Source organism: Hyaena hyaena, unplaced genomic scaffold (genome assembly GCF_003009895.1).
Source record: "Hyaena hyaena isolate Hyena2069 unplaced genomic scaffold, ASM300989v1 scaffold_177, whole genome shotgun sequence".
Taxonomy (NCBI): Eukaryota; Metazoa; Chordata; class Mammalia; order Carnivora; family Hyaenidae; genus Hyaena; species Hyaena hyaena.
In genome coordinates this window covers 934815-962162 of record NW_024080810.1, presented here as the reverse complement: position 1 = coordinate 962162, position 27348 = coordinate 934815, and the positions used below count along the sequence as shown (strand labels likewise).

General features: G+C 37.6%; 1 protein-coding gene across 1 annotated transcript in view; it reads right to left on the bottom strand.

Moving 5' to 3' along the window:
- Positions 1-27348, bottom strand: part of PIP4P2 (phosphatidylinositol-4,5-bisphosphate 4-phosphatase 2) — a 51154-nt gene that overhangs the window by 12466 nt on the left and 11340 nt on the right. Inside the window, exons 2-5 of the mRNA XM_039240581.1 lie at positions 15929-16077; positions 11607-11713; positions 10080-10203; positions 1414-1466 (exon numbers count right to left, since the gene is read on the bottom strand). Of these exons, the coding sequence (XP_039096512.1) occupies positions 1414-1466; positions 10080-10203; positions 11607-11713; positions 15929-16077 (433 nt within the window). The remainder of the gene's footprint in view (positions 1-1413; positions 1467-10079; positions 10204-11606; positions 11714-15928; positions 16078-27348) is intronic.

Below are 27348 nucleotides of genomic sequence, written 5' to 3'. Positions count from 1 at the left end.
TGAATTGGAATTAGATCTAGTGGAGATAAATGGAGATATTTTATTACATATATTCTATTCAGACACTTTTCAATTCTTTTCTCCTAGAAATCATTCTTTGGATTTCCTCAAAATAGATAAGGTTTGTATATCAAACTAGGGATCACATCAATTAAACTATGAACCCATGTTTTCAATGTTAAAAGTTGACCTGTCAAAACACTGCAGTTTAATTTCCTTAGCTTAAGTTAAATTCACACACATAAGCGGACATCAATAATTTTCAGATTAAAATTTTGTTATCAAAATAAATACTGTGCAGAAAGAATTAATGTTTAGCAGGCTGAAATAACTCTCCATAGGAAGGTCTGCTTTCAAGACTGACCCTTGGCTAGCATCTGTGAGCCTAAATTTCTAAAATGTTCCCACGATTCTCTAACCAATAAGAGTGGTTTACCATGACTAAATTGTTTGTGCAAACAATATGGTTTTTGCTGAATACTGAATGCTTTCCTTCTGAGAATTTGGAAATTCAGTATGTGGCATGTAATAGGTGCCTATGGGAGGAGCTCCAATAAAAACCTTGGACACTGAATCTCTAATGAGATTCTCTGGTATATAGTATTTGACCTGTGTTGTAATGATTCCCTGCTGGGGGAATAAAGCCCATTCTGTGTAATCCACTAAGAGAGGACTCTTGGAAACTTACATGTAGTTTCCTTCAGAGGTCGTCCCTTGTGCCTTTTCTTTTACTGATTTTGCTTTGTATAATAAATCATAGCTATGAGTACAAATACACACTAACTCTTATTAGTACTCCTAGAAAATCAGAGAATTTGGGGGTGATTTGGGGACCCCCAACACAGCTACCATAAAATGTCTTTGATCAAAATATCTTCTATTTTTTTCCCATTTTTTTATATTGCCTTTTGTTAATTTCCCTAGGCACACTATTTAGGAATAGAGAAAATAGACTGAATAGTTACAACAGATAATTATTTGCTATCAGAGAATAATCTCACTAGTTAGGAAATGAAAAAAAGTTCACAGCTACTTAATTATAAACCCCTAAACATTTGGTGTTTCTCCTGGATTACAGCCCATGTTTTTAAATACAAATTTTAGATTATTTGCAATAGATTTGGACATTTGCAAATCCTCACCAGGTTACTGATAATTTTAGTAATTTCTTTCTTAGAAATTGATTTCCCTTTGGAGGGTGATAATCAAGCCCAATCATTCTCATTTCAAAATAGAGTATATTAATCCACTTAAAGATGTCTTTTTTTTAGTTTTGAAAAGCATGCATATATTAAACATGCATTTATCCCATGGCATGTCTTCAAATCAAAATCTACCAAAGTGAGAATTCTGAACTCTTTAACCTGCTCTCCAGTACCTCCCAGTAGCATTTCCAATAGTAGAGAAACTTACATTTTTTTGCAGTGTGGGCATTTTGCCAGAGTGTTGAACCTCAGTTCCATCCACTGTAAATAAAAAGAAAAGATTGAAAAGAAAAACAACTGAAAACTATCCAATCTGATAAGATGTTTCTTTTAGTTCAAAGGTTACCAGGGAGCGCAGCAGAAGCAAGCCCCTTCTCAGGGGTTTAGGAGCTTTTCCCCTGCAACACTTCTTCCCCTCCCTTAAAATAAAGTTTGGGATTCTCCTCTGCTACAGTTCCCATGACTTGCCCAAGGCTCTGACGCAATCTAGGTTGGTTTTGCAATGAAAACCGAATATAATGCTGTAATTAAGGTCATTTCTTTCAGCCTTATATCTCAGTTCACTCCCAAGGAATAAAAACACATTTTAGGGACCTTCAAAGATGTTTTGTCTTTAAATCTTGAAGACTGGCTTTTGAAATATATGGATATTTAAATTCATTACTACAGTGCAGCTATTTACAATTTATTTATGTGAGAAACTTACAAAGTAAATAAACGACTGAGACAGAGGGAGAACTCAAGTCAGGCAGCTGCTCTGAGTTCTGTCCATGCTTATTCTATGTAACAAAAACATAGCCTTTCTACAGATCAATTTTCTTTCCTATAAATGTACGTAATAGAATAGGCTATCTTCCTTGTTCCAGAGATCCTTGAAATGGTTTACTGGTAGTGGGTTAAAGTCTTTGAAAGAATGTGCAGTATAAGTTTAAAGTAAATCTTAACTACAAAAATGTATATTTAAAAATGCCCTGGGGCGCCTGGATGGCTCAGTTGGTTAAGCATCCAACTTCGACTCAGGTCATGGTCTGACGGTATGCTGACGGCTGGCTTGAGCCTGGAGCCTGCTTCAGGTTTTGGGTCTCCCTCTCTCTGCCCTTACTCTCTGTAAGTTATACAGCCAGCAACTTAACACATCGGGGTTTTGTCTTCTCCAAGTACTCACTTAAATGCAGCAAACTAAGAACAGAAAAGCATCTATTATTAGAAGTAATTGTGTCATAACCTACTCAAGTGAATGCAAATACTTGTGCTTTTGAAAGGAAGTTGACTTACTACTGTTCTTTTATCTCAAAAGAAGCTTCTGCACTCTTAATTGTATTGCCAGAACTTCAGTAGGGAAAAAATCAAAATTATCTTTCTTCTATCAGAAAGATTAAAGGCAACTTCTCTAAAACTCTAAATCATTTTCAGTGAAGGTCTTCCAATATTTGACTTATTTCTAACAATTCTACATAAAAGGTAAACTTAATTTCCTCAAGATATATTTTTAATCAACCTTAGAAGGCTCATAAGAAAGTTATACTGTTTGACAGTACCTTACTGGATTTTATTTTCTAATAGATACAACAGGCAATTGGTGTCATTACCTTGAAGTACACAAATTAAAACTATTGTTACTCTCTGCTATAGTACTAAACCATAAAGAAAATCTTACCCTGATTGAAGGCACTATAGGCTCCTGTCAGAGTGAAGTCGAACCATCATTTATGATCCAGGCATATACTGTAGTCTGTATTAGTTTTTATAGAGGCATGCCAGCCCCACAGATATTGGTTGACACAGCATCTAGACCTACCTTTCATCAGCAACAGAGAACATCTGCTCCATAGAAATGCAAAACTAAACTCCACTGTTCAGTGTCTTAAGAAACTTCTTTTATTTTCATGCAGGACTAGCTAAAGGCTATGTATTCCCTTTATTCTTCTGGAAAATTGTTTTCGAAGAAATGTCCCTCAAAGGAGTATTCTGACTAGATGATGCCCTCAAAATGATTTAGAGATTTAAAAAAAGTTTATAAATACTACATTAAAACTCCTTCCTGGATATTAACACTGACGCATGTTAAAAATGCTAACGAATACAACTGTAGGGGCGACTGGGTGGTTCAGTCGGTTAAGCAACCATCTGACTCTGATTTCAGCTCAGATGGTAATCTCATGGTTCCTGAGTTTGAGCCCCACCTCCAGCTCAAGGCTGACAGTGCAGAGCCTACTTGGGCTTCTCTTTCTCTCTCTCCCTGTCTCCCTCTCTCCCTCCTTCCCTCCCTTTGCCCCCCCCCAAATAAATAAATAAACTTAAAAAAATGTACCTATAAAAATTTTTTTGTTCAGTTTTTTGTTTATCCCAGCAATTCCTAATGACCATGGAATGGTCATGTAGTCATAAAGCGCCTACTTTTATCCTGCAAAATGACTGTTCTATTGAATATACTTTTTTTTTTTCCAATGTTTTATTTATTTCTGAGAGAGAGAAAGAGACAGCGTGAGGAGGGGAGGGTCAGAGAGAGAGAGAGAGAGATACAGAATCAGAAGCAGGCTCCAGGCTCTGAGCTAGCCATCAGCATAGAGCCCGATGCGGGGCTTGAATCCACAAACTGTGTGATCATGACCTGAGCCTAAGTCAGACGCTTAACCGACTGAACCACCCGGGCGCCCCTTGAATATACTTTTGAAAACACAAATCTAGCTTTCCTAAACATCATCCACGGTTCCAGCCAGGCTGTGAAATAAATAGTGTGAATAGTGTGGATTTGTAGTAAATTTAACTTTAGGATTGTAACACTGATATATTAAAAGATGTTATTATACACAGAAGGTTGTTGAGGACAACAACCATTATATCGTTCTTTTATCTTATCCATGGAAATAATTCTTTTAGGTCACAGTATTCCAATAAACCTTCTATGTGATCTTTTTAAAAAACATCATGAGTATCTTGTAATGGAGCATGTTTTCCTCTTTTTATTGACTCTAGAGGTCTCACAGCTAAAATTCAGACCGATTTTAACAACTGTACAGAATTAAATATTGTGCAGATTTATATTCTCTTATGTATAATTTATCATAATTTTCCTGCCCTTTTTTTCATTGTCCCTAACTTTTTCATATTTCCTTTTCAATGCTATTGAACTTTGTAACTTACTCGATTGTTTCTAAGCCTTGTAAGCCAAGCTGAAACATGGTAGAGAAAAAGTAAATGAATCCTAATAGCTAAAAGCTTGAAGGACAAAGAACATATAACAAAGGATATAAGACTATCTGTGATCAGCATAATAATAAGGGTAAGGCAAAGTTCTTGAGACAGCACTAAGATATTTGCAGTCTATATTTTATAACACTGAGTATCTCTCATTAATCTGAAACTCAAAAGTAACAGCCACACCATAGGTATGTACTATGTACTCTAATCACCAAAAACTTGCTTTCTAGGAATTTTTAAATCATCTTTAAATATCATATATTAATCCAAAACACCCTTTTCTGCTAAATTAAAGTTTTTAATCATATTTATTGTGTTAATATGCTAATATGATTCACTTGCCTATACTAAGTATTAAAAAGAGCTAGTTTTAGAAGTTTGTCTCTGAATTGTACTTTAGCAATTTCTTTTAGTGTGAAAAATGTCTAAATGCATAAAGTACTTTGTAAAGTAATAAAAATCATGTCACAGACATATCTTTTAACCTCTCAGTTTGGATCAGTCTCTAGGATTCATGCCAGATGATTTCAAAAAATTAAATATGAACTTTCTAAGAGTTGGCTTTGATTTCCTTTTTTCCTCATTCCCTTATCTACTCTATTATCAGTATGTTGATTCTCTCTCAAAATCTTTATGCTATTCCCAACCAGCATCATCACTTTTTTTGAGTAATAAAAGCCAAACATTTTGTCTTGTTCCTCTTCAGGCTTGCCTCCATGCAATTTATAACCCATTCTATACGTAACATCCCTGCATGCAGAATTAACTATGAACTCTACTAAAGCTTTCCATTACTCTGAGCATAAAGTCACTCACTCCCTCTAGGCTAGGTACCTCTGCAGGTGTACTAAGAACACTCTCTTATTTTCCACTCTAGCCTAACCCATTTCACATTATTCTTGTTTTCATGATCTTTCTTCTCCAATTAGATTAGAAAACTCCAAGAGGGCAGGGAACGTGCCTTCCTTATGCAGTCCAGGGCCGGGCACGCACTCAGTAATTAGATTTGAACAAAGGAAATCAGCTCACTTATAATGGGGCTATAAGGACTGTCCATGGTAAGGATTTAGAAAATAAAATATAAAATAAATATAAATAATAATTATAAATAAACTGAGCAAAATGCAAATGTAAGGTAATTACGGAGTGACATGACTAATAAGTTGAAAAGAAATTTGTTGGGAAAATCTTTCAAAATATAAATTGTTCACATATAAGAAAGAAATAATAAATATATGTAACATATATTTAACTTAGTCAAATCACTTGATATCTATCAATACCTACAAGAGTATATTTTCCTATATTAAAACACGATATAGTAATTTTCAAAAAGAAATTTGATAACTACTCCCACCAGCTATATCCTCTAATTTATGTACTCAGTCACTGATTTAATGAATAAAATATAACTGTAAGGAAGAAGATTTATCTTCTTCTACAAGATCAGAAATATCCTAGCGATTCTGATTAAATGAAGTAAATCAGATAGATGCATGCATTTCCTACTTCTTTTCCCAAACTTGACTAAAACAGTGGTAAATGAATTTTAAAAAGTGTAATACCATGAGGATAAAGAGGAGAGATGGCCTCAAATCTCTGAACAATGAACGCTGATGGAGCCTGGAGCTGACTTAGGGCAAGGAGTGCTGAAACTTGCCTGTCTGCAGAGATTTGTCAAAGAAAGCTGGTTCAGGTATTGGGGCTACCACGTCCTTTCTGAGGTGGGGGTCCTAGCAGTGATGCAAACATCAGTATCCCCTGTAAACTCTTCCCTCCCCTCCACCAAACTGGAAACCACTCTCTCCCCAGTACATGCAAGAAAAGAGTGATTTATTCTGAAAAGAAACTGGAATAGAGAGCTCGTGAACTTAGAAACACCTGGCATAGCAGAAGGCAAGAATAAAACAAAAGAAAGGAATTAAGTTAAAGTCTATGGTTTGAACAGTGGCTGAGACCTTCACCTCATTACCTTTAACTCCTAAATGTTGTCTCCCAGGCATATCATTCATAAGAAACTGCAGGATTTTTCCCCAGAGAAACTTGCCCTCCAAGCAGACTTCTTGATACTAAGAGTTGACAGTTCTTCAAAAAAAATGGTAAAAGGAAAAAGGAAAAGAAGAGAAAGAGGCAGAAGAAGGAGGAAGGAGAGAAGGAAGGAAGGAAAGGAGAAAGACTTTTTTTTTAAATTTTTTAAATTAATTTAATTAATTTAATTTAATTTAAAAAAATTTAATTTTTTTAATTTTTAAATGTTTATTTATTTTGGAGAGAGAGACAGAGACAGAGCATGAGCAAGGGAGGGACATAGAGAGACGGAGACACAGAATTGAAGCAAGCTCCAGGATCCGAACTGTCAGCACAGAGCAGGAAGCGGGGCTCCAACTCAGGAACTGCTAGGTCATGACCAGAGCCAAAGTTGGATGCTTAACTGACTGAGCCACCCGGGCCTCCCCACCTCCTTTGTTTTTTAAATTTTTTTTAAAGGAGAAAGATCTTAACTCCCACTGCATGAATGGAAGTTCCAATCAGTGACTGACCAGCAAATATAAATGAACTTTTCAGTAAAATCTCTATCACAAAAAAAGAGAAAGTGGGGAGGACACAGAGGCATAAAGAAAACAATACTTCACAAAAAAATAGAACTAATAGTTCAGAAAGATGCCATAGAGAAGAGAATGCTCTTTAGAAAAAGGGAAAATTAACCAGCGAATACAGGGAAAGTCTTTGAAATTAAAAATTAAGTTAGAATCTTTGAAATTAAAATTTTGAATTAAGTTTGAAAGATATAATCAGGGAAGTTTCCCAGTAAGTAAAAGAAAAAGCCAAAACTTGTAAGAATATGTAAAAGAAAGAAAGAAAGAAAGAAAGAAAGAAAGAAAGAAAGAAAGAAAAAGAAAGAAATAGAGCCAACAATTCAGGTGATCTAAAGGGTTCTAGAAAGGGAACAAAGAAAATAGTATAGACTTTGAGAGGGCCCATTGAGTACCCAGACGATGAATTCAAACATATCCTCCCTAAGACACATTCTTTTTCCAAAAACATTTTTTAACTTGAGTACAGTTGACACACAGTGTTATGTGTTTTGAGTGAACAACACAGTGATTCAATTAGTCTATATATTAGGCTAAGCTCACCACAGGTGTAACTACCATCTGTCATCATACCACACTATTAACTACCATTGGCTATATTCTCTCTGCTGTGCCTTTTATTCCATGACATACTCATTCCATTACAGAAGCCTATACACTTCCCACTATCCTTCACCTATTCACACCCTTATGCTGGCAACCATCAGTACGCTCTCTATATTTATGTGTCTGTTTCCACTTTTTATTTGTTTTGTTTTTCAGATTCCACATAAGTGAAATTATATGGTATTTGTCTTTCTAAGTCTGACTTATTTCACTTAGCATAGTACCCTCTAGGTCCATTCATCTTGTCACAAATGGTAAGATCTCATCCTTTCTAAAGGCTGCGTAACATTCCAGCATGTGTGTATGTGTGTGTGTATGTATGTATGTGTACCACATCTTCTTTTTCCATCCTAAGACATATTCTAATGCAATTTCAGAGCACCGGAGAAAATGAAAGAAGAAAGAGGAAAATAAAGAGGAAAAATAGATAGAAAGGACATGGAATTAGGGCAGCAGTTGAACTTCTCATCAACAGTGGAGCAAAGCCTTTTAAATTTTTGAAAGGAAATAATTAGCAACCTATAATTCTAATCTGGACAAACTATAAAGTAAATGTGAGATTAGATTTAAAACTGTTTAAGAAGTAAAAGGTCTCATATTTATTTTCTTACATGTTTACTCAGAAAGTTAAGAGAGGATGTACTTCACCAAAATGAAGGGATAAGCCAAGAGCTGTGAGGAAGCCATGGGATCCAATACAGGAAAAAAAAAAAAAAAAGGAATTCCTAGGATTATATGAAGGAAAATCCCACAATGGCAGCTGTAGAGCAAGAAGCCTCAATAATAGATATCCTGATGTGTCTGACTATATTGATAGGAATTTTATAGTTCTAAAAATCAATATGGGAATAACTAATGATTTGTAATAGAAAATTAAATTCAAAAGGAGAGACGATTATTCTTTTTTTTTTTTTTTAAAGGAATCTCTATCCCCAGTGTGGGGCTCAAACTCATGACCCTGAGATCAAGACTCAGATGCTCTACCGACTGAGCCAGCCAGGTGCCCCAAAAGGAGGACAGACAATTATTAGCAAATACAAAAATATCTGAAAAGTCTTACAGCACCAAAATATAATATATTACTTGGCTCAGCTGTGGACATAATTTACTTCATCATAAAAAATGTAAACACTAAGTATTAATTTAATAAACTATTAAAATTCTACTGGGAACACAGAATCGAGAAAACGACTATGAGTGGGGGAAGGGGTGTTATGAGTGCTAAATCCTCAACCTGCATTGTACAGGTAATAGGTAATATCTAAAATTGCTTAATCAAAAAGCAAAAAGGATAAACAATTTAAACACATGTAGGTAATACCAGCACAGCAGCTGGTAGAGTTGAAAGTATTTGGAGGATGGGTATTTGGACGATCACTTTATAATCCTATTTGACACTGAAATTATATACATGACTAACTCTACTAAAAATAAAAATTAGAAGGAAAAAATGCAAATCACCTACACTTTCTTAAACCTGTTCATCCCTTAGATTATCCCAAGATAGCAGGCTCTGCACTGGAAGACCACTGTGACCTCAGCCCTGCCCAGGCTTATACTCTGGAAGTTTTCATTGATACTTAGGTTCTGAGGAAAATGTTTTGTCTCCTATAAGTGCTGAAAAACAAAAGAAAACCTTCCCGACAGGGCAAGTCATTATGAACTTAACTTTTAAAAATCAAACTTAGGGGTGCCTGGGTGGTTCAGACGGTTCAGCATCATGGTCTTTGGCTCAGGTCATGATCTCACAGTTCTTTGGGTTTGATCCCCACGTTGGGTTCTGTGCTGACAACTCAGAGCCTGGCACCTGCTTCAGATTCTGTGTCTTCTTCTCTCTCTGCCCCCACCCCCCCACTCACACACAGTCTCTCCCTCACTCAAAAATAAATAAATGTTAAAAAAAATTCATTAAAAAAAATCAAATTTGGTGTTAGAGTTAAAAGTTAGTAAAACAAGAACTCTCATAACTACTTACATCTTAGGAACACCAGAGTTAATTCCCTTTACTCCAAGTTTAATTTTTAAAAATCAGAAAAAATTTGATAAATTATAATAAGAATTTTTCTTGAATCTAGAAACCATAAAGCAGGGCCACTGTGTGAAATTGTACACTTTTTGTTCTACTGAGGAGGTGAGGTAAAGGCTAAAATTCAGCCACATGCCAAGACAACCATGTTGCTAAGCCTGGTAAAAAAAAAAAAAAAAAGGGCGCTGTTTCTGGTTAGCCTACCCAGAGGGGCACCTTTTTACCAACAAACCTATCAGAGGATACACCTTCTATCTAATTCATAAAAGATGTAGTATATCCTAGCTATACCTCTGATTAACTGTCCTTCTTAAAAAGGTTTTGTTTTATCTTCTGATTTTTTGCACTTGGATAAAATTAAAAGACCATGAGCCACTGCTCAAATCTATGTGATCAAGACCTACACTGACAGACTGATGTCACTGTGACAAATGTCCAGTTACTTACCAGGAACGTGTTTCCACAATGCCCACACACGACCCTTGTACCTTCTGGTTGGACTGGCAATGCAGGTTGAGCTGGTTGTTCTTCAGAAATAAGCATTACTGGGCCAAGGTTAATTATGCGTCTACTGTGGGGAGAGAAAGGAAACAACTTTATTATCCCACAAATGGACTGAAGCCAAAACCTGTAAATATATGGCCAAAAACATCGAATATAGCATTGAAAATAGATTAAATTTGTTTTATAAATTGTCTGGATTGGAAGCCAAATTCACAGAAAGTAGCAATCATCAATATCTCAAAAGCAAAAAAAAAAAAAAAGAAAAGAAAAATGACGCTTTTTAATATTTTTGATTGAAACCATATATCATGGTGTTGGTTCCTAATCAATGACCTTGGGAACCATTTAACTGCCTTTTTCAAGTTCTTATAAGTTCAAATCAGAAAACAGTTTTTATCATTCTCTAGGAACACAAATTGAGTTTTGTAGAAAACTATAAAAGTTAAAATATTCTACTTCAACAGATATGTGGCGTGCCATGAAGGTATCAAAGTACTGAGTCACAACCAAATTTCTCTGAGTAGGTTGGTATTCCTTGATGTCTATTTAATCACAGTTGGACAAAAAGGAAAATAAGAAGGCTCTTTCAATTCTCTCTTTCAAGGCCATCAGATGGGGTTGCAAATGATTCATATAAAGATCAAAAGCCAGAAATCACAGAAAAAACACAGTTAAGTCTTGATATGTGCCAGTCCTATCTGGGCACATCTATAATGGCATTTGGTATGGGCAAATAGCTCCAGAATTTACTGCATAGAGTATATTCAGCAAAGACTAGCATAGCACATAGTAAGGTACACAATGATAACTAAAATGCTTCCAGATTAAGATGAATTACACCAAAGGTAAACTAGGTGGTTACTTTTATTTTTTCCCCTTTGGAACATCTTTATTTAAGCTGATCCTAATCACTTCATATATACATTAAAGTTGGGTGTCACCTCCCTTCACTGATGTAACAGAGGTCTGAAGTGGCTTGCAAATAGCGTTCTTAGAAACACCTTTATTACAACTATTTAAACATTGGACTACACGCATTACAGAATGGGTTTATTCCGTTCACTCATATACCACCAGTCTCAACACAGGTTGCAACTAGAGATCTCATAAACATCCTTATTAAAAGTGTTCCTAATAACGTCACTATATACATAACAATGGAGATAAGTGGTTATTTTTAAATAAGTTTAACGAGTTGCTAGTTTATTACACTGCATTAAGTACTGACATAACATCAAGAAAACTTTCATTGCTCATTCAAGAATATTATAACTTACAAATATTTGTGACCATGAATTTCAAACTAATCATATCATTCCTTTAACAAAGGAAAAGTAAAAATCTAGCTCCTGTAATTACTTTGAGGACAAAGACTCTATTTAGAAGAAAGCTGGGCACATAATGAGCCTTTAATAAATATTTGTTGAATGAACAAATGAATGAATAAATGAATGAATCTTTATCTCTTACCAGTTAGGTCTCGGACATCCTATTCGCCGAGATGTGTCCTTACAAATGAGGAGACAATTACAAGGGCATCTAACATATTTCTTCCCTGTTGGGGGGTTTTTGATTGGCTAGATAAGGGAAGAAAATGCAAACACAGCAAATTAACCAAAGGACAGATTGCCAAAGCTTGTTTATGTATAAAAAGGAAATGATTCCTTAAAAACTTAGGCTCCCCATAGTGCTACCAAAGTACAGGTTAAGGAAAAGTACATCATAAGTAGTTTTAATCAGCTCAGATATTGGCAAGCACTCTGTGAAGTTTGGGGGCTGCAGAGATTCAGTTGTGAAGGGCATATTTCAAAGTTAGCTTGCACTGCCCTTTCAATATGAGAAGAAAATTTAAGTGCACAGCAAGCAATGTTTTCCCTTAAAAGTTTTAGGACAAGACAAAGTCATCTAGCTGTCCCTCCAGGTGCAAACATTCACTAAAGTTTCTTGCATCTGGTTGGAAAAAGCAAGCTCATTAAGAATAGTGGGCAAAGAGGAGTATATGATAACTTTGAGCTTCACTGCCTAGAATATAAGAAGTGACTAATTTTATTACCTTTTAACTTAAGAACAAAAAAACTTGCAATAACTCTTAATGCTAACATCTTTTTAACATCACAGTAAATTTAAAAGCAAGAATAAACACCAAAGACTCCTTTCAACACGAGGAATCAGGCCTGTTAAAGTAAATAACCTATGAAGCAATGAAAGGACTAGAACATCACTCTCCTGGGCATGCCTGTCAAAAATGTACAACCTGAATCTAGTCATGAGGGAATACCAGACAAACCCAAGCTGAGGAACATTCTACAAAACACATTGCCTGTGCTTTTTGAAAATGTCAAGGCAATACAAGACAAAGAAAGACTACATTTCAGACTAAGAGAAATTAAAGAGACATGACATCAAAACAACATGTAATTCTGGATTCACTCCTGGACCATTTTTTTTTTTTTCCCTACTGGAACCACTGAGCAAATATGAGTTAGGTCAAAAGATCAGACAACAGCATTGCACTGATGTTAATTTTCTGCATTTGATAACTGTACTATGACCGTATAAGTGAATGTCCTTTTTTGTTTTTTAAAGAAATGCACACTAAAATGTGTAGGGGTCTGCAAACCTGTAGCGCCATGTCTGCAATTACCTTAAAAGGTTCTAAAACAAGATGATTATTTGTTTATTTAAAGAGAGAAAGCAAATGTGACAAAATAGTAAAATATTTGGGGAATGTGGTTACAGGATGTGTGGAAATTCTCTGTGCATAATATGTACTGTTATTTTTGTAACTTTTCTATAGATCTGTAACATATTTCAGAAAAAGATTTAAAAATTTAAGGAAACAAAATTTGTTTGTTAGAAATATATAGAAGTTAGCAATAAGTCATCAACAATATCTTAAACTATATTACAGATAAAATCTGAATATCTAAAATTTATAAACATCCAGAATGTGTTACTATCCAATCTAAAACATCAAGAAAACCAGAACTTGCGTTAATTTATGTGCATCCAAATTTTACCATTAAATAAATGTGTACTTAGCAAAAGACAAGCTTTTTAAATTAATTTTTTTAGTGCTTCTTTATTTTTTGAGAGAGACAGAGCATGAGCAGTGGAGGCGCAGAGAGAGAGGGAGACAGAATCTGGAGCAGCTCCAGGCTCTTAGCGGTCATGACAGCACAGAACCCAATGTGGGACTTGAACTCAAGGACTTCAAGATCATGCCCTGAGCTGAATTCAGCCACTTAACTGACTGAGCCACCCAGGCTCCCCAACAAGCTTGTTAATTTTTTTCCCCACCTTACTTCTAGACCTCAGGTCCCTCATTTACAAAACAAGGTGACTGAACTGGACAATTTTAAGCACTGATCCTTAGTGCCAGCTCATGGCTTGTCATGTCTAACCTGCAGGGAAATGGGGGTGCAAATGGCACTGTCTTGATGCCTAAGTTTTAATATTCTTACTTAGCAAAATGAACTTGTGTGTGCCAGGTGCAGTCCTGGGCACTTTGCCCCTGTAAACCCAAGAGCAGCCCTATTAGGTAGGTATTATTATTATACTACTCTACATGAGGAAACCACAGTATGGAGAAGATAAATCCCAAGGATAGATATCTGTCAAGTGGCAGAGCTAGGATTCAAACCCCAGTCCCTCCAGTCCTCCAGATCTCAGACTCCTTCCTAATCAATCACACAGCCAATTAGCTCCACTCTTCCTCCAGGACTTCTCAACTTTTCCATTAACTTGCCCTAGTAACTGCTTCTTTCTTAACCTTAAATTACGTATTCTCTAAGTCTTGTTAAAATGTGTCCATATTTTCTCTCCTCTCAGTCTCTACCTCCTTTCCCAATTCTAGCTACTGAAATGAGGACTTCGTTAGCCTTGTTTTTTTTCCTGTATTGTTTTGTTATTTCATTTTTTGAATCTCCTCAGGAATATCAGGTTCCTATCAGAGGCGGATGCCCAGGAGAACGGACACACTGATACCCTGTTTTAGGTGACATGAGGAGAATGCACCACAGTGAAACTGAGCAGGGAATGGTGACAGTGAATAGAGGGAGTGGCTCTGTTGGACCCTGGTCCATTTATCTGTTCTTTCCAACCTAGAATTTCTCCAGAGTTGCTGGTTGCCTAATACCTCTCCATTCATAAATTTAAGATCAAATTACATTGCAAACATTGGCAAGTCATCTCTTAAAGCACTCCTTACACACATTTTCCCCCTTCTTTTCTTCCCCTGTAATATTGCTGACTCCACACAAGGCAATCTAATTAGATACTATTCATTTTCTCTAGGATACTGACAGTTATTTACATTTCTTTACTTAACAGGAGTAATAATGATATAAAAATGTCAGCACAATTTTCTTTATGTCCAGAAGTAGTTTATTTGTACCCAAATCCTACTGTTCTGGTATAATGAACTCATCACTTCTAAGTAGCCAGATTGAGGCCTTTGACTAAATCCATAGTCTGCTCTGTTTACTTCCTAGGGTAAATATAAAGCTTTAAAACTTTTTTTCTACTCATTAAAAGAACAAAAGTTTGTGTGGGTGGTGGAATAAGAGAAAAACTCAACAGCAACATCAAATCCAAAGAAACCTTTAAGTTACTGATATTTTTTTAATTGCCACCTATGTCTAACTCTTATTCGGTTGCTAACTCTAACATGAGCACTCATGAGGTTAATGCTAAGTTTGCTAGTGACTGTTCAACTTGAAAAGGAAACAGCTGGGTTTTTTAGGTATCACCTCTATTTACACAATAAAGTTCATCTCCAAATGATGTCCCTTATAAAAATATAAATTTACAATGAAACATATTGCTTCAAGACTCAAGGTTTTATTTAATGACGTTTCCATAAAACATGTAATGCTCAGTATGCATGTTTTATGGTTCTTAGAGACACAATAAGGCCTGGCTGACTTTTTTTTAGACTTTTCTAAAAAGGAAAAATATGTAAATACCAACAATTAAATTAATATTTAATTGAAGACCTCGAGAGAGGTTGAAATTTTATTTTTTAGGATAATTTATTGTTAAACTGGCTTACATACAACACCCAGTGCGCATCCCAACAAAGATTGAAATTTTAAAAATAAAGCATAACTATGAAAGTAGGAATATATTTAATCTAACCAGTATACACTTTACCAGTTCATTACTTGAAATCGTAAAAATTTTACTTAAAATTTAGTTGCTTTTCTGAAGGTTCATTTAAAACAGAAGCAATATACCCTTCAAGTTTTTTGAACATATCACTAAATTACTAACCAGCAAATAGAATAAAATATCAAGCTATTTATAAATACTTTGGCACAGATATCAATAATACATGCATAATCTTAAGTTCAGAAAAACCATATAGGCATCCTATAGACATAGAGCAAATTTAAACAATTTTTCACATAGTAAGTACAAAGTCCACATTTGAAGTGAACTTTGGTATGTCCTCATTTTTGTGAACATCAAAATGGATTCAGTTGTGATGTTGATAGACACTGAGGATAATGATAAGTAACTGTGTAGGGTTAGTCTCATGTTAGAAAGTAAGGAGCCAAATGGCATTATGCTTAAATTCACCATGAAATCTTCATAAAGGAATTAACTTTAAATACCTGGAGACATCCTTGTATGATAAAGGAGGAGTAGAGAGAAGAAAGAAAGGATGAGAAAATATAGCCATATCTGTATCCAGCCCACATCTACCTTTAAGTAACATTAGTAGAGTACTTCCTTTAGAGAGATGTCAGACAACAATTTATGCTTTATTAATGGAAATCCCCACTTACCGTAGCTTCATTGCAAACCGTGCACTTAACCACATGCTGGTGAAGCTTGCCATCCAAGTTGATGAGAGACTGGCACACACGGCAGTTAATTACTGGAATACCAGTGGCATCAGGACTGGCAATGGCTGTATATGGAGGGGGGAGTTCCGCTGGAAAGAGTATCAGGCACTGAATCAGAGCCAGTGGTATTATGGAGGGTTTGAGTATATAAGCAATGGAAGTAAAGCATAAACTATCAAAAAGGTTCTTATTTTTATATTTACGTTTTTAAAGCTAGCCAACTTATCCTGGTTTCTGAGCACAAACACACATGGGCCTATACTGTGAAGAAGAATAATTCTTAACTCCAATAAAATCCAAATCATGCTTGCCTCAGCCTATCCAAATGATCCAGTTTTCTCTTACTAACCTATACTCAACAATACCCACTCTGTTCCCACATAAACTCATAGAGCTTATAATAGGAAAGTGATGATTCATGCCTAAAGTAAGAATCTTACAACTAACGATCTGATTACCAAGAAAGAGAAATAGTCAATGTGAGCAAAGTTTTAAAATCACTGATACAGGGGCGCCTGGCTGGCTTAGTTGGTTAAGCGTCCGACTTTCGCTTAGGTCATGATCTCGCGGTTCATGGGTTCGAGCCCCGCGTCGGGCTCTGTGCTGACTGCCAGCTCAGAGCCTGGAGCCTGTTTCAGAGTCTGTGATTCCCTCTCTCTCTGTCCCTCCCCTGCTCACGTTGTCTTTGTCTCTCTCTCTCTCTCTCCTAGAAATAAAACAAAACATTAAAAAAATAAAAAATAAAATCACTGATACATACACATAAATTGCAGTTGCCATGCGGTGTTTATAAAGGGACCACTATACAACTGCCGGCCGTGACAAGAACAAAATAGTTTTGGTGGCGGTTAAGGAGACACGAAAGTGAACCTAGGAAAACTGAACTTACCAACATGGAACAAAGACAGTTGGAATGGAACAAGGCTAATTTCATATATAAAACAAAAATACACTTAACATTTTTTATCTCAAATTTTTAACATTAAAAATCTAGGAAATGTGCTTAAGGATTTATGGGTAAAAAAATATGTCTGGAACTTAGTTTAAATGCCCTAAGAAAAAAAATGGATTAATAGATGAAACAAGATTAGCAAAATGTTGATAATGAGTAAAAATATAATAACATAGAAGGTCATTTTGTTCTATATTTGTGTGTGTTTGAAATTTCCCAGAATACGTGCACAAGCATGCACACGCGCGCACACACACACACACACACACACACACACACACACTCATACAGTTTTTTAAGAGTCCTAAGTTTGCCTGATTGGACAAAGGGTAGGGCCCTAATTTCAGAACCATGCTCATCTACCAGAAGTATATATTTGTTGTAGAAGTTTAAGAAAAAGAATCTAGACATAACTACTCTCAAATGGGATTTCTAAAGGGGACTGCCTAACCCCACTCTGTAGCTACCTCAATTATAGGCATAGGAGGCCCTTTTAAGGAAAGATATTGTCTTAGGAAATCTAGAAAGAGCTGTACCTCAACCCATAATTCATATTTGAAGCCCCACTAAAGAGAACTGATATTTCAAGAGGCTTCTGTGATACATAAAATACAAATGCAGGGGCGCCTGGGTGGCTTAGTCGGTTAAGCGTCCGACTTTCGCTCAGGTCATGATCTCGCGGTTCGTGGGTTCGAGCCCCGCGTTGGGCTCTGTGCTGACTGCCAACTCAGAGCCTGGAGTCTGTTTCAGTCTGTGACTCCCTCTCTCTCTGACCCTCCCCAGCTCACGCTGTCTCTCTCTCTCTCTCCTAGAAATAAAAAAAATAAAATAAAATAATAAAATAAATAAAATAAAATACAAATGCAATAGCTAATCATGAAAAGAGCCATTTTTGAAAGAGATTTTCTATCCACTGAATCAGATTCTAAACTCTGTGGTATTTTTTAAAGCATAGAACACTATGGTATGTTTAAAATCCACACATTACCACCTGGCATCCTTGAGGCGTATCATATAGATGTTTTTAAACTAGCAGATGATTAGCAGTAAATGTTATTCATTTAAAGGATTCATAATAAGCTGAGTTTCTGCAGCAGTCAAGGCTCTCAAAAGGGCTACTTTGAAATGACAATACATTTCTGGGAGGCTTATGCCAGAACACTGCCAATTACTGAACTCAAAAAGAAGCTATAGATGTCTTAAATTATATAAAAAAAAAAAAAAAAACTAAATCCTTGAAAGAATTTGAGGTTGATCCAGAGTGACTTGCAAGGCATTAATCAAGAAAAAACAGGTTAAAGGAACAATGAGTCAACCATATACATTGGGGCCCTTGCGACTTGCAGATTGTTTTATCAGATCTCAACAGAGAAGACATTGGCCTGGGAAAATGAACACATACCTCACTAGAAATTCTAGACTTACTGCCTGATGCTTAATAATATTGTTTTTAATAATTATTGGCACTATTAATAAAAGCAATTTCCTCTCTTGCCTTTTTTTTTTTTTTTTTTTTTTTTTGTTAGAAAGTTCTCCCACGATTCCAGGTCTCCATCTTATGCAGTAAGACAGAACAAATTCAGGGGCGCCTGGGTGGCTTAGTCGGTTAAGCGTCCGACTTTCGCTTAGGTCATGATCTTGCGGTTCGTGGGTTCGAGCCCCGCGTCGGGGTCTGTGCTGACTGCTGGCTCAGAACCTGGAGCCTATTTCAGAGTCTGTATCTCCCTCTCTCTCTGACCCTCCCCTGCTCACGCTGTCTCTCTCTCTCTCCTAGAAATAAATAAAAAAATATATATATTTAAAAAAAAAGAAAAGAAATTCAAAGACAAGAAAATTTCCCTTGTGTACTGAGGGAGAGGGAGGTGGTTACACATGAAAAGCTAGAGAAGCCCATCTACTCCAATAGAGTAAGGGCTTTGCTCAAAGGAATCTAAAAATCCCAATGAGGAACCTTAAAAAAGCATCTAAAGTGCATCACAGTCAACAAAACCCTATGACTGGTTTCTCTAAGATTTGTACTACCTAATTTTTTTTTTTAATATTTTTATTTATTCCTAGGAGAGAGAGAGACAGCGTGAGCAGGGGAGGGTCAGAGAGAGAGGGAGATACAGACTCTGAAATAGGCTCCAGGTTCTGAGCTGGCAGTCAGCACAGAGCCCGACGCGGGGCTCGAACCCATGAACCGCAAGATCATGACCTAAGCGAAAGTCGGACGCTTAACCGACTAAGCCATCCAGGCGCCCCGTACTACGTAATTTTTAACTTGTTAGAAAAAGAAAGCTTCCAGTTATGACACAAAGACATTTGAATCTTTTGGAGGCTTGAGAAGTGGCGAGAGGGGAAAAGAAGAACAAGCAAGAAATCAGAAATTTCAAATGGGAGAGGCAGTAAGCTCTGTGAGGACAGAGGCATTCTGGCTTGTTCGGGACTGATTCACCAGCACTTGCATAGTGTCTGGTCTAGGACGGATGCTCACTGAATATTCACTGGATGGATAGATGGATGGATGGATGGATGGAAGGAAGGGTGAGTGAATCACTGAAATTTATCAGACACATCTATTTCTCTTGGGAAAATGACACTAAGTATATTACTGCTCTCCTTGAAGAGGAGCTGGAGTGCTAACACATGAATAAGCTTCACTAAAAAAAAAAGGGTCTCTCCTATATAGAATACCCTCCATATACTGACAGAGGTGAAGTAGTCCGGGGACACTGGCCTGGCCCACCAGATAGATGGAATCAATCTAAGAGAGCAACAGAGTGACAGATGCTGCAGCCTAATTGCTCCGCGGAACAGAGCTTCCAGGTCTATCGTCTCGATCTTCTGTCCATTACTTCAGCTCTAAGCGGATACAGAGATATGTCCTGTACTTTAGCCCCAAGAAAACCTTCACCTATAACTCCATCTCCTTTTGTAAGGGACTTTTTAAGTCCAGTTAAAAGTTAATAAACCTGCAGTAACTGGCAATTTAGTTTTCATCGTGGAAGAGTCTTGTTATTCATTTATTTATTTTTAAGTTTATTTATTTTTGAGAGAGACAGAGAGAACACAAGCAGTGGGGGAGAAGAGAGAGAGAAAGGGAGACACAGAATTCGAAGCAGGCTCCAGGCTCTGACCTGTCATCACAGAGTCCGATGTGGGCTCGAACTCATGAACCATGAGGTCATGACTTAAGCTGAAGTCAGACACTCAACTGACTGAGCCACCCAGGTGTCCCTGAAGTCTTGTTATTTAAACAATGATCATTTTCTCTATGGGAGTTGCCTCAGTGAAAAACGTTTGTTTTTTTTTTTAACTCCATGTGAGCAGTATTTGTTAGACCAGTACTCCCCAACCCTGAAACACTTGAAAATTCCAGAATTGTACCATGTTAGAAATTCAAGCAATATTAGGAATTACACTGTCTAATTTCTTCAGCTTATGGGAGAGAAAACCGCAGCCTAGAGATTCTAACTTTTGAGTAGATTTTTATACAGCTTTCAGAAAAGTCAGGAGCTGACTTCTCTCCCAGAGGTTTCTCCAAGATAACAGTTGTCTCTTTTGCTCAATAATTTCATATAAGCAGAGAACGTAAGGACTACTGAGGATTCTGTAGAAACATCTAGATAAGAATCAGATCTGAACTAAAGGGAAGGTAGAGAAGGAGAGGGAAGACAGGGAAAGTAAAAACTAGAACAGAGTATAAAAAGGAATCCATTCATAATAAAAACTTCATAGAAAAACTGAGACTCGTAAAAGAGACGGTATCAAAGAATATGGATCACAAGGCATATGTAATAGTCCTCTTGAAACACTCCAAAGGAACCATTATTATTCTGTAAACCCACAGGTGATCAAGTTACATTTTCCCATCATACACACAGACCTAATTTATCTATTTTATGCCAAACAAACCCTCCGTCCTGCTAATTTATCTTAGTGTATTCATCCACACTTCATTTTTTTTTTTTTTACCAGATATATCCTCCAGCATTTTAAAAGTTGAAATTGTTTTGCTGGATTACTCTGACCTTTTATAGTTCAGTTATTCCTTTTATAAGCCTCTTCAATGGCAATATTTTCTGGCTTAATTCACTTACTTCACTAATGCACTCTTTATATTCAGCCCTTCGGGCCCTTAAACAAAGATGTGGTATCAAAATTGAAAAATGACATCCAATTAAAATGGGAGATATTTTAGGACACTGTGATTACAGGATGAGCAAGAAAAATATAAAGGATCAAGCCTGCCTGGCTCTTTCTCCTCCTTGGAATCTTTGTGGAGCATATGGGTTAGGGACAGAGTGAGCCTGGCTGGTACTGGGTTATCTCTACTTCTAGGGTAAAACCTCTCCGGTCCAGTTCAGAACTCAGAAAGGGAAGACCAGCTTGTGCTCCTCCCCTCTATGAAACCAAAGAAATAAAACTATTCTGGGAGACTCTTAGGTTCTTGTAGAGCCATGGATCCATTTGGCTGAAGTCAGAAAAGAAGGTAAATGTGCTACTTATTAGGTTACTGACTCCTTGCTCCAAATCTATCCTTCTCTGCTTTGTCATGCTGGCGCTGGAACTCTGCAAACCACATCGTGGCTTTGCCAGCTGGCTGCAGGCTGTTTTCTGTTAACAGGAGGCGATAAAGGCAGACTGAGTGGTTGGAGGAAGAAGGGACTTGCAGCCCTTTCCTCAGGGGTAAGAAGTCTTTCTCCAAAGCTCAGAGGCATCAGCACCAGCTGGCGGTGTCTCTCAGAAGTCCTGTTTCATTTCTGCAGGACCCGTCTCTAACTTATTACATCTTAATTCCAATCCCTTCCCTCTGTTTTCTGAGTACTAGACTCTGTGGTAGGTATTTCTTGCATTTGATACCTACCTGATACCTCAGAACAGTGTTTTCACCTTTTAGTTACCTGGTCAACAACTTCATACTCCGTTAACAGTTAAAAATCCATAACTAATTGTATTCTATTTTGTGGTTTCTATCTTCAGGTCCTGTTATAAAGATTTGTGCCAAGATGGGGTGCCTGGGTGGCTCAGTCAGTCAAGCGCCCAACTTCGGCTCAGGTCATGATCTCACGGTTCATGGGTCCAAACCTGGCATCGCGCTCTGTGTTGACAGCTACCTCAGAGCCTGGAGCCTGCTTCGGATTCTGTCTCTCTCTCTTTCTCTCTCTCTCTCTGACCCTTTTTCTAAATGTTAAAAAACATTTTTAAAAAATTATGCCAAGAATAATCCCAGGAAATTGACCCTCAAAAATAGGATTGAAGAAATGGTTTAGTTGGGGTGCCTGGGTGTCACAGTCGGTTGAGTGTCCAGCTTCGGCTCAGGTCATGATCTTGTGGTTCGTGAGTTCAAGCTCCACAACAGGCTCTGTGCTGACAGCTCAAAGAAATGGTTTGGTCACACCTGGGGCTCAAAGGCAGTGCTGTGCTCCTTCACCAGTGGGACACGGTATGATAGTAGTTGGTGGCTTACAGTGGCATCCTGATGAATCACAGTAGCCCCTGTAGATGACTGTGATGTTTGTGACTCCTTCATTCGACCATTATGGTTGTAATAACTACTGTATGGATTGTGACATGGGATGGATTCCCATGAACACATTGGAATATTTACAGAAAGAAAATGAGCAGCTCAAGTCTTTAAACTCTCAGCTCAAGTCATGGTCAAAGAACTTCTATTACAATAGAAGTCTACAGCCTCGAAAGTATCACTTATTTCTAACTGACATGGCGATTAGAAATCCTGCTTTCCAGGATTTGATTTCCATCAAATACAAATTTAATTGTGTAGGTCACAAAATTAGAATACCAGGTGAATCCATAGCCTTACCAAGCTGTCGTGTAAAAGCTGGGGCATTGACTGCAAAGGAGTGGACCTCTGAAACACAGAATAGGGCTATCTGGTTGGAGCCAAACAGAGCCAAGAATATTAATCCCTGAGTCACTGGGAGCCTCCCTGGTGAGCGGAAAGCAACTCTTCCTCTAGTGTCTGAAGAGATGAGCCTTCCCTGACAGGCACACTGCATTAGCCTCACGGGAGGTAGCTGTCTCACCAGTGGACAGCCATTCTCCTTAAGACTCACCCTCATCTGTTCTTGCCTCAAGACACATAACTAAGCTCAGATCTCAACATGTTCCAGGAGCGCAAGTAGAAAGCGTGATTCAGGAAGAAGCAGCTTATACATCCAGAGACTTGCAAGGTTTTGAAAATATATATTGTCAGGGACTTGGAGAATGTGTGTGGGGGTAGATTCTAAGGGTGTTAAACCAAAGAGGCTGGAATACATAACACTGCGCTGGGCCGAATTTAATCATATGGGTGTGCTTGCCAGATGTTCTGGGTTCCATGTTTGTTTTAAGGCTAGAAGTAGCTCTCTATCAGTTTACTTGTCTGTTGGTGAGACTGGCCTTACCCTTAATGACACTGTGATACCAGAACATCCCTAGCATGGTGCAGAAGAAAAATCAAAAGCTTAGTGGGTTAGAAAGCTGGGGTGAATTTATCATATGAAAAGTGCGAGCCTACACCTACTACATCAATTTGCTTACTTAAGTCAAACTGCTGCTCCAGGGAAATTCTAGTTTTGTGACTGAGAACGTGTGACAGAAAGCCCCACTGTAAGTTCTGATGCCAAATTAAGAGCCCTTCAAGCTGTATCCAGGAGAAAAGTAACAGCCAACCAGCCAGGAACAATGGGTTCCCAGGAGTTAGTGAGCAGTCAGTGGGTCACAAGCATCTATTACATACCAGGCACAGTGCTAGATGCCCATCAAGGACACCATGAGGAATGAGAGAGGCTCCAGGGGTCAAGAAGCTCACGTTCTTAACATGGAAAAAGGCAGTGAAACTGAAGTACAACTTGGTGTGGTAACTGCTCTGATAAGGATGTGCATGGGGGCTTTGAGCACAGAAGAAGGCATCTAAATCTGACTAAGGCAGAGTGTGTGTCAAGGGTGTACAGTGGGGAGAGGGGAGAGGAGGGTGGTGGCGGACTCACTCTGGCACAATTTAGCTTCCCTCCAGTACTACAACCTATACTGTTGTATAGGTTGTATATACAACTTTCTCTAGCCTGTATATACAACAACTTTCTCTATACTGTTACCATGAACTCCTCTCTCCACAGCAGGTCTAGGAGAACAGCCATATGTTATTGAGTGTGGTTGTTAATATCAGCTTGGAACCAATATCCATCCGCATCCTAAAGCCTCCAGCGTTGCTTGCAAGAGTTTATGTGTGCCCCCGGCAGGCCCCAGACAACAAGACGCCAGCGTTCGTATACAGCAGGTGATCATGTGGCCTGAATTCCACTACGAGCTATTAATCCGTCATTTTCCTCTCCCTTAGTGGTCTCAGGCATTTGGGCTGTATCAGAACCCTGCCCCAAGCCTGGAGGTGCTGGCAAGAAGTGCCCAATGACCTGCCAATGACCACTTCCTGGATGACAAAAGCTTTTGCTCTGATTTCTCTGTTTCTCTTAAGGCAGCATTCTTGCCTCATTCTATTAATGCATTTCATCTGTGGCACGAGTGCTCTCTTCGAGTATCGACAGTGAATAAGCTATATATTCTTCTTTCACTTGATCAACTACGGTGTTTGTGTTGACTTCTCTTTCAAAAAAATGCAATTTTTTTCTGACCTGACTTATGTGCAATCATACTGTTTACAAGCATGGCTACAGTCATAATTTGTTGTTTGCAATATTGCTTCCATGAATGCATGTATTCCAAGAAAAAGAAAGAGACACTTACTTTCAGTACAGAAAAACAAAGTGTTTGTTCCCAGGGCCAAAAAGGGTACTTGCCTAGAAACTAAAAAACTCTTCCTGTAGCCTAAGGAGGTAAAGAATTCCTATTCTGTCACTCTTCCTAGACAGTTCATTTCCACTAAGTATCTACATTTCCATAGACTGTGCATTTCTAAAAGAAATTAAGACACTCCTTTACATATCACTAGGTACACGTACTAAATGATAACTTACATGTTGTAAGTATTCGTGAATCATTGATAGAATATACTCTACTATAATTGAACCCAAAATCTGTTATATGACATTTTAGATAAGTGACAATATGAGGAGGAAAAACAGTGAAGGGAAAACAGTTGAACTGGATCTGTACTTCTATTTGCTTAGGTGTAAGAAACAGCATGGCACAATGCTAAGGGCTGACATAATTAGGGGTACCTGGCTGGCTCAGCCAGCAGAGTGTGTGACTCTTGATCTCAGGGTTGTGAGTTCAAACCCCACAGTGGGCAAAGAGATTACTTAAAAAAACAAAACGAAACAAAAAACCCCAGGTCCAACATAAGTAAATGGTAAGATATATGAATGATTATATTATACTCAGTATTTTTCTATCTTGGAATACTTCACCCAATTAAAAAAAATAATCTAGAGATTAAATGATTCTAGATGAAAAGTCAACCGTTTAGTAATTTTGGAATCTGGCACATATTCACACTAAATTAGAATTCACATTCTAAATTAAAATCGGACACATATTTGGAGTGAAATGAACCTCCTAAAACCAATATTTGTTTTTTAAGCATGCAATAAGTATATAAAGATATTTAGTGAGTAAGTCCCTTAAATTCTAGTGTTTAGATATCTTCACCCACGGGTTAACTAAATTTCCTTTCAAAATACAGAGATTGCTATAGAAAACCAAAGTTAATCTAAGAGAGTAAATTCCTCATTATAGCCAACAGAGGGTAAAGCCACTGTATATCCCAGTGATCTTTCCGCAAAGGTAGAGAGTCTCCTCATCTCTTTCCCAGCTGCGTGGTCTTTCAGTCTGTGGCTCTACCACGCTTGTTTCTGTGGTGGTGTTAGAAGAGGCCTGCAAATTTCTGACACTCCTCCCATTGAGAGGTGAGGTCTGTGTTTCTTCATCTTAACTCCAGGTGGTTTCCAACTGCTTTCACCAATACAGCAGGACAGAGGTGACACTATATTTGACTTCTGAGACTAGGTCATAAAAGACCATATGACTTCCACTTAGGTCATCTTGTATTCAGGCATGTCTGATAGTTTTAATAATAATCTATATCTTCATTTAGGACTGGTAGCAAATACAAATACTCTTTTGTTGAGCACAGCAAGTATTCTATACCGTGGCCCAAGAGAACAAGATCCTGGAATTCTGTAAAGTTGACAATAGTTTTTTTAGAAATTTTTGAAATAGTATTAATTGGTAGAATTCACACAGCTCAGTAGGTATCAGTGCTTTTTAGGGAAACATCCGATGGTCTAAGATTAATAACAATTCAGGTGTTATGCAAGTTTTCTCACCTTAAATCTACTCACTATTCTTGCCCTGTGTTTCTTTTCTTCTGGATCGTGAATCTTAGCACGTTAATCTCTAACAGTATAAGATTTCATCATGTAACATACCTTCCCCCAAATTCTCCCTCGGTAGAAATCACACATTTACATGTCGAACAATTAAAAGCTTTCTTGTTTTTAAATCTCTATTGTGAATCTACCAAGCTTAAGTATTTCAACTTGGAAGAAGGATTTTGCCATTACCTTTAGAAATAGATGCTTTGATAGAATGCCCTAATCAGTCATGTGGCACATACAAATATATTGTACAGAATAATATATTGCATGTTAGTTGGACTGCCAATGCTTTAAAGAGCCATGTAATACTCTTTAATATACTATCTTTACAATTTTCAGAGGGTAACAGAATAGGAATTTAAGTGAAAGGAGGACATTGGAAGTAAAAGAGTGAGATACGATAACCATCCATATTTCAAAGTTATAGACCTATTCTCCTAGGTGTATCCAGATTGCTTACCAAGAACAACTATGTCATAGAATATAAAAGCAAAAGGAAACCTACTAAACCATGCCTTCTCATGTTGGAAACTGAGGCACAGAGATGTCAAATAACTATTCGCAGGTCAACAGCTAGCCATGGCAAAGAGAACTCAAGTATCAAATCCCACAGGCTAAACCGTACCTGGTGGTGAGATCATCTCTAAGATTATAAAGGGATTTAGATATCCAATGCTTGAGAAACTGACCAGAAGGCTGGGAAGGGGGGGCCATGCTTTCCATTTCTTTTTCACATTGTTTTTATTCTTACAGAAAAAATATTCACTTTACAACAGCAATCAGGAAAAGAATGTAGAAAAGTGCCAAAGCAACACAAACTCCAATACATTCCCCCGACCCCCAAAATTTGAGAAGTCCTCTCAAAAGACCGAAAAACAGCAGGAAGAACATATTCCCTTTTAAGAGCTATTAGAGGGATATCCCTCCCAGTGTATGCAACATCTCCTCATCCTTACAAAACTGAAACACAAAACAGCTGAGCACAAAACTGTATCCAATGTTGCCTGCTTTTCCCCATTTGGATCACTTCCCAGATAGTTGCTTATTGCCCTCAAAGATAGTTATGAACACCCATCTGGCTAAGT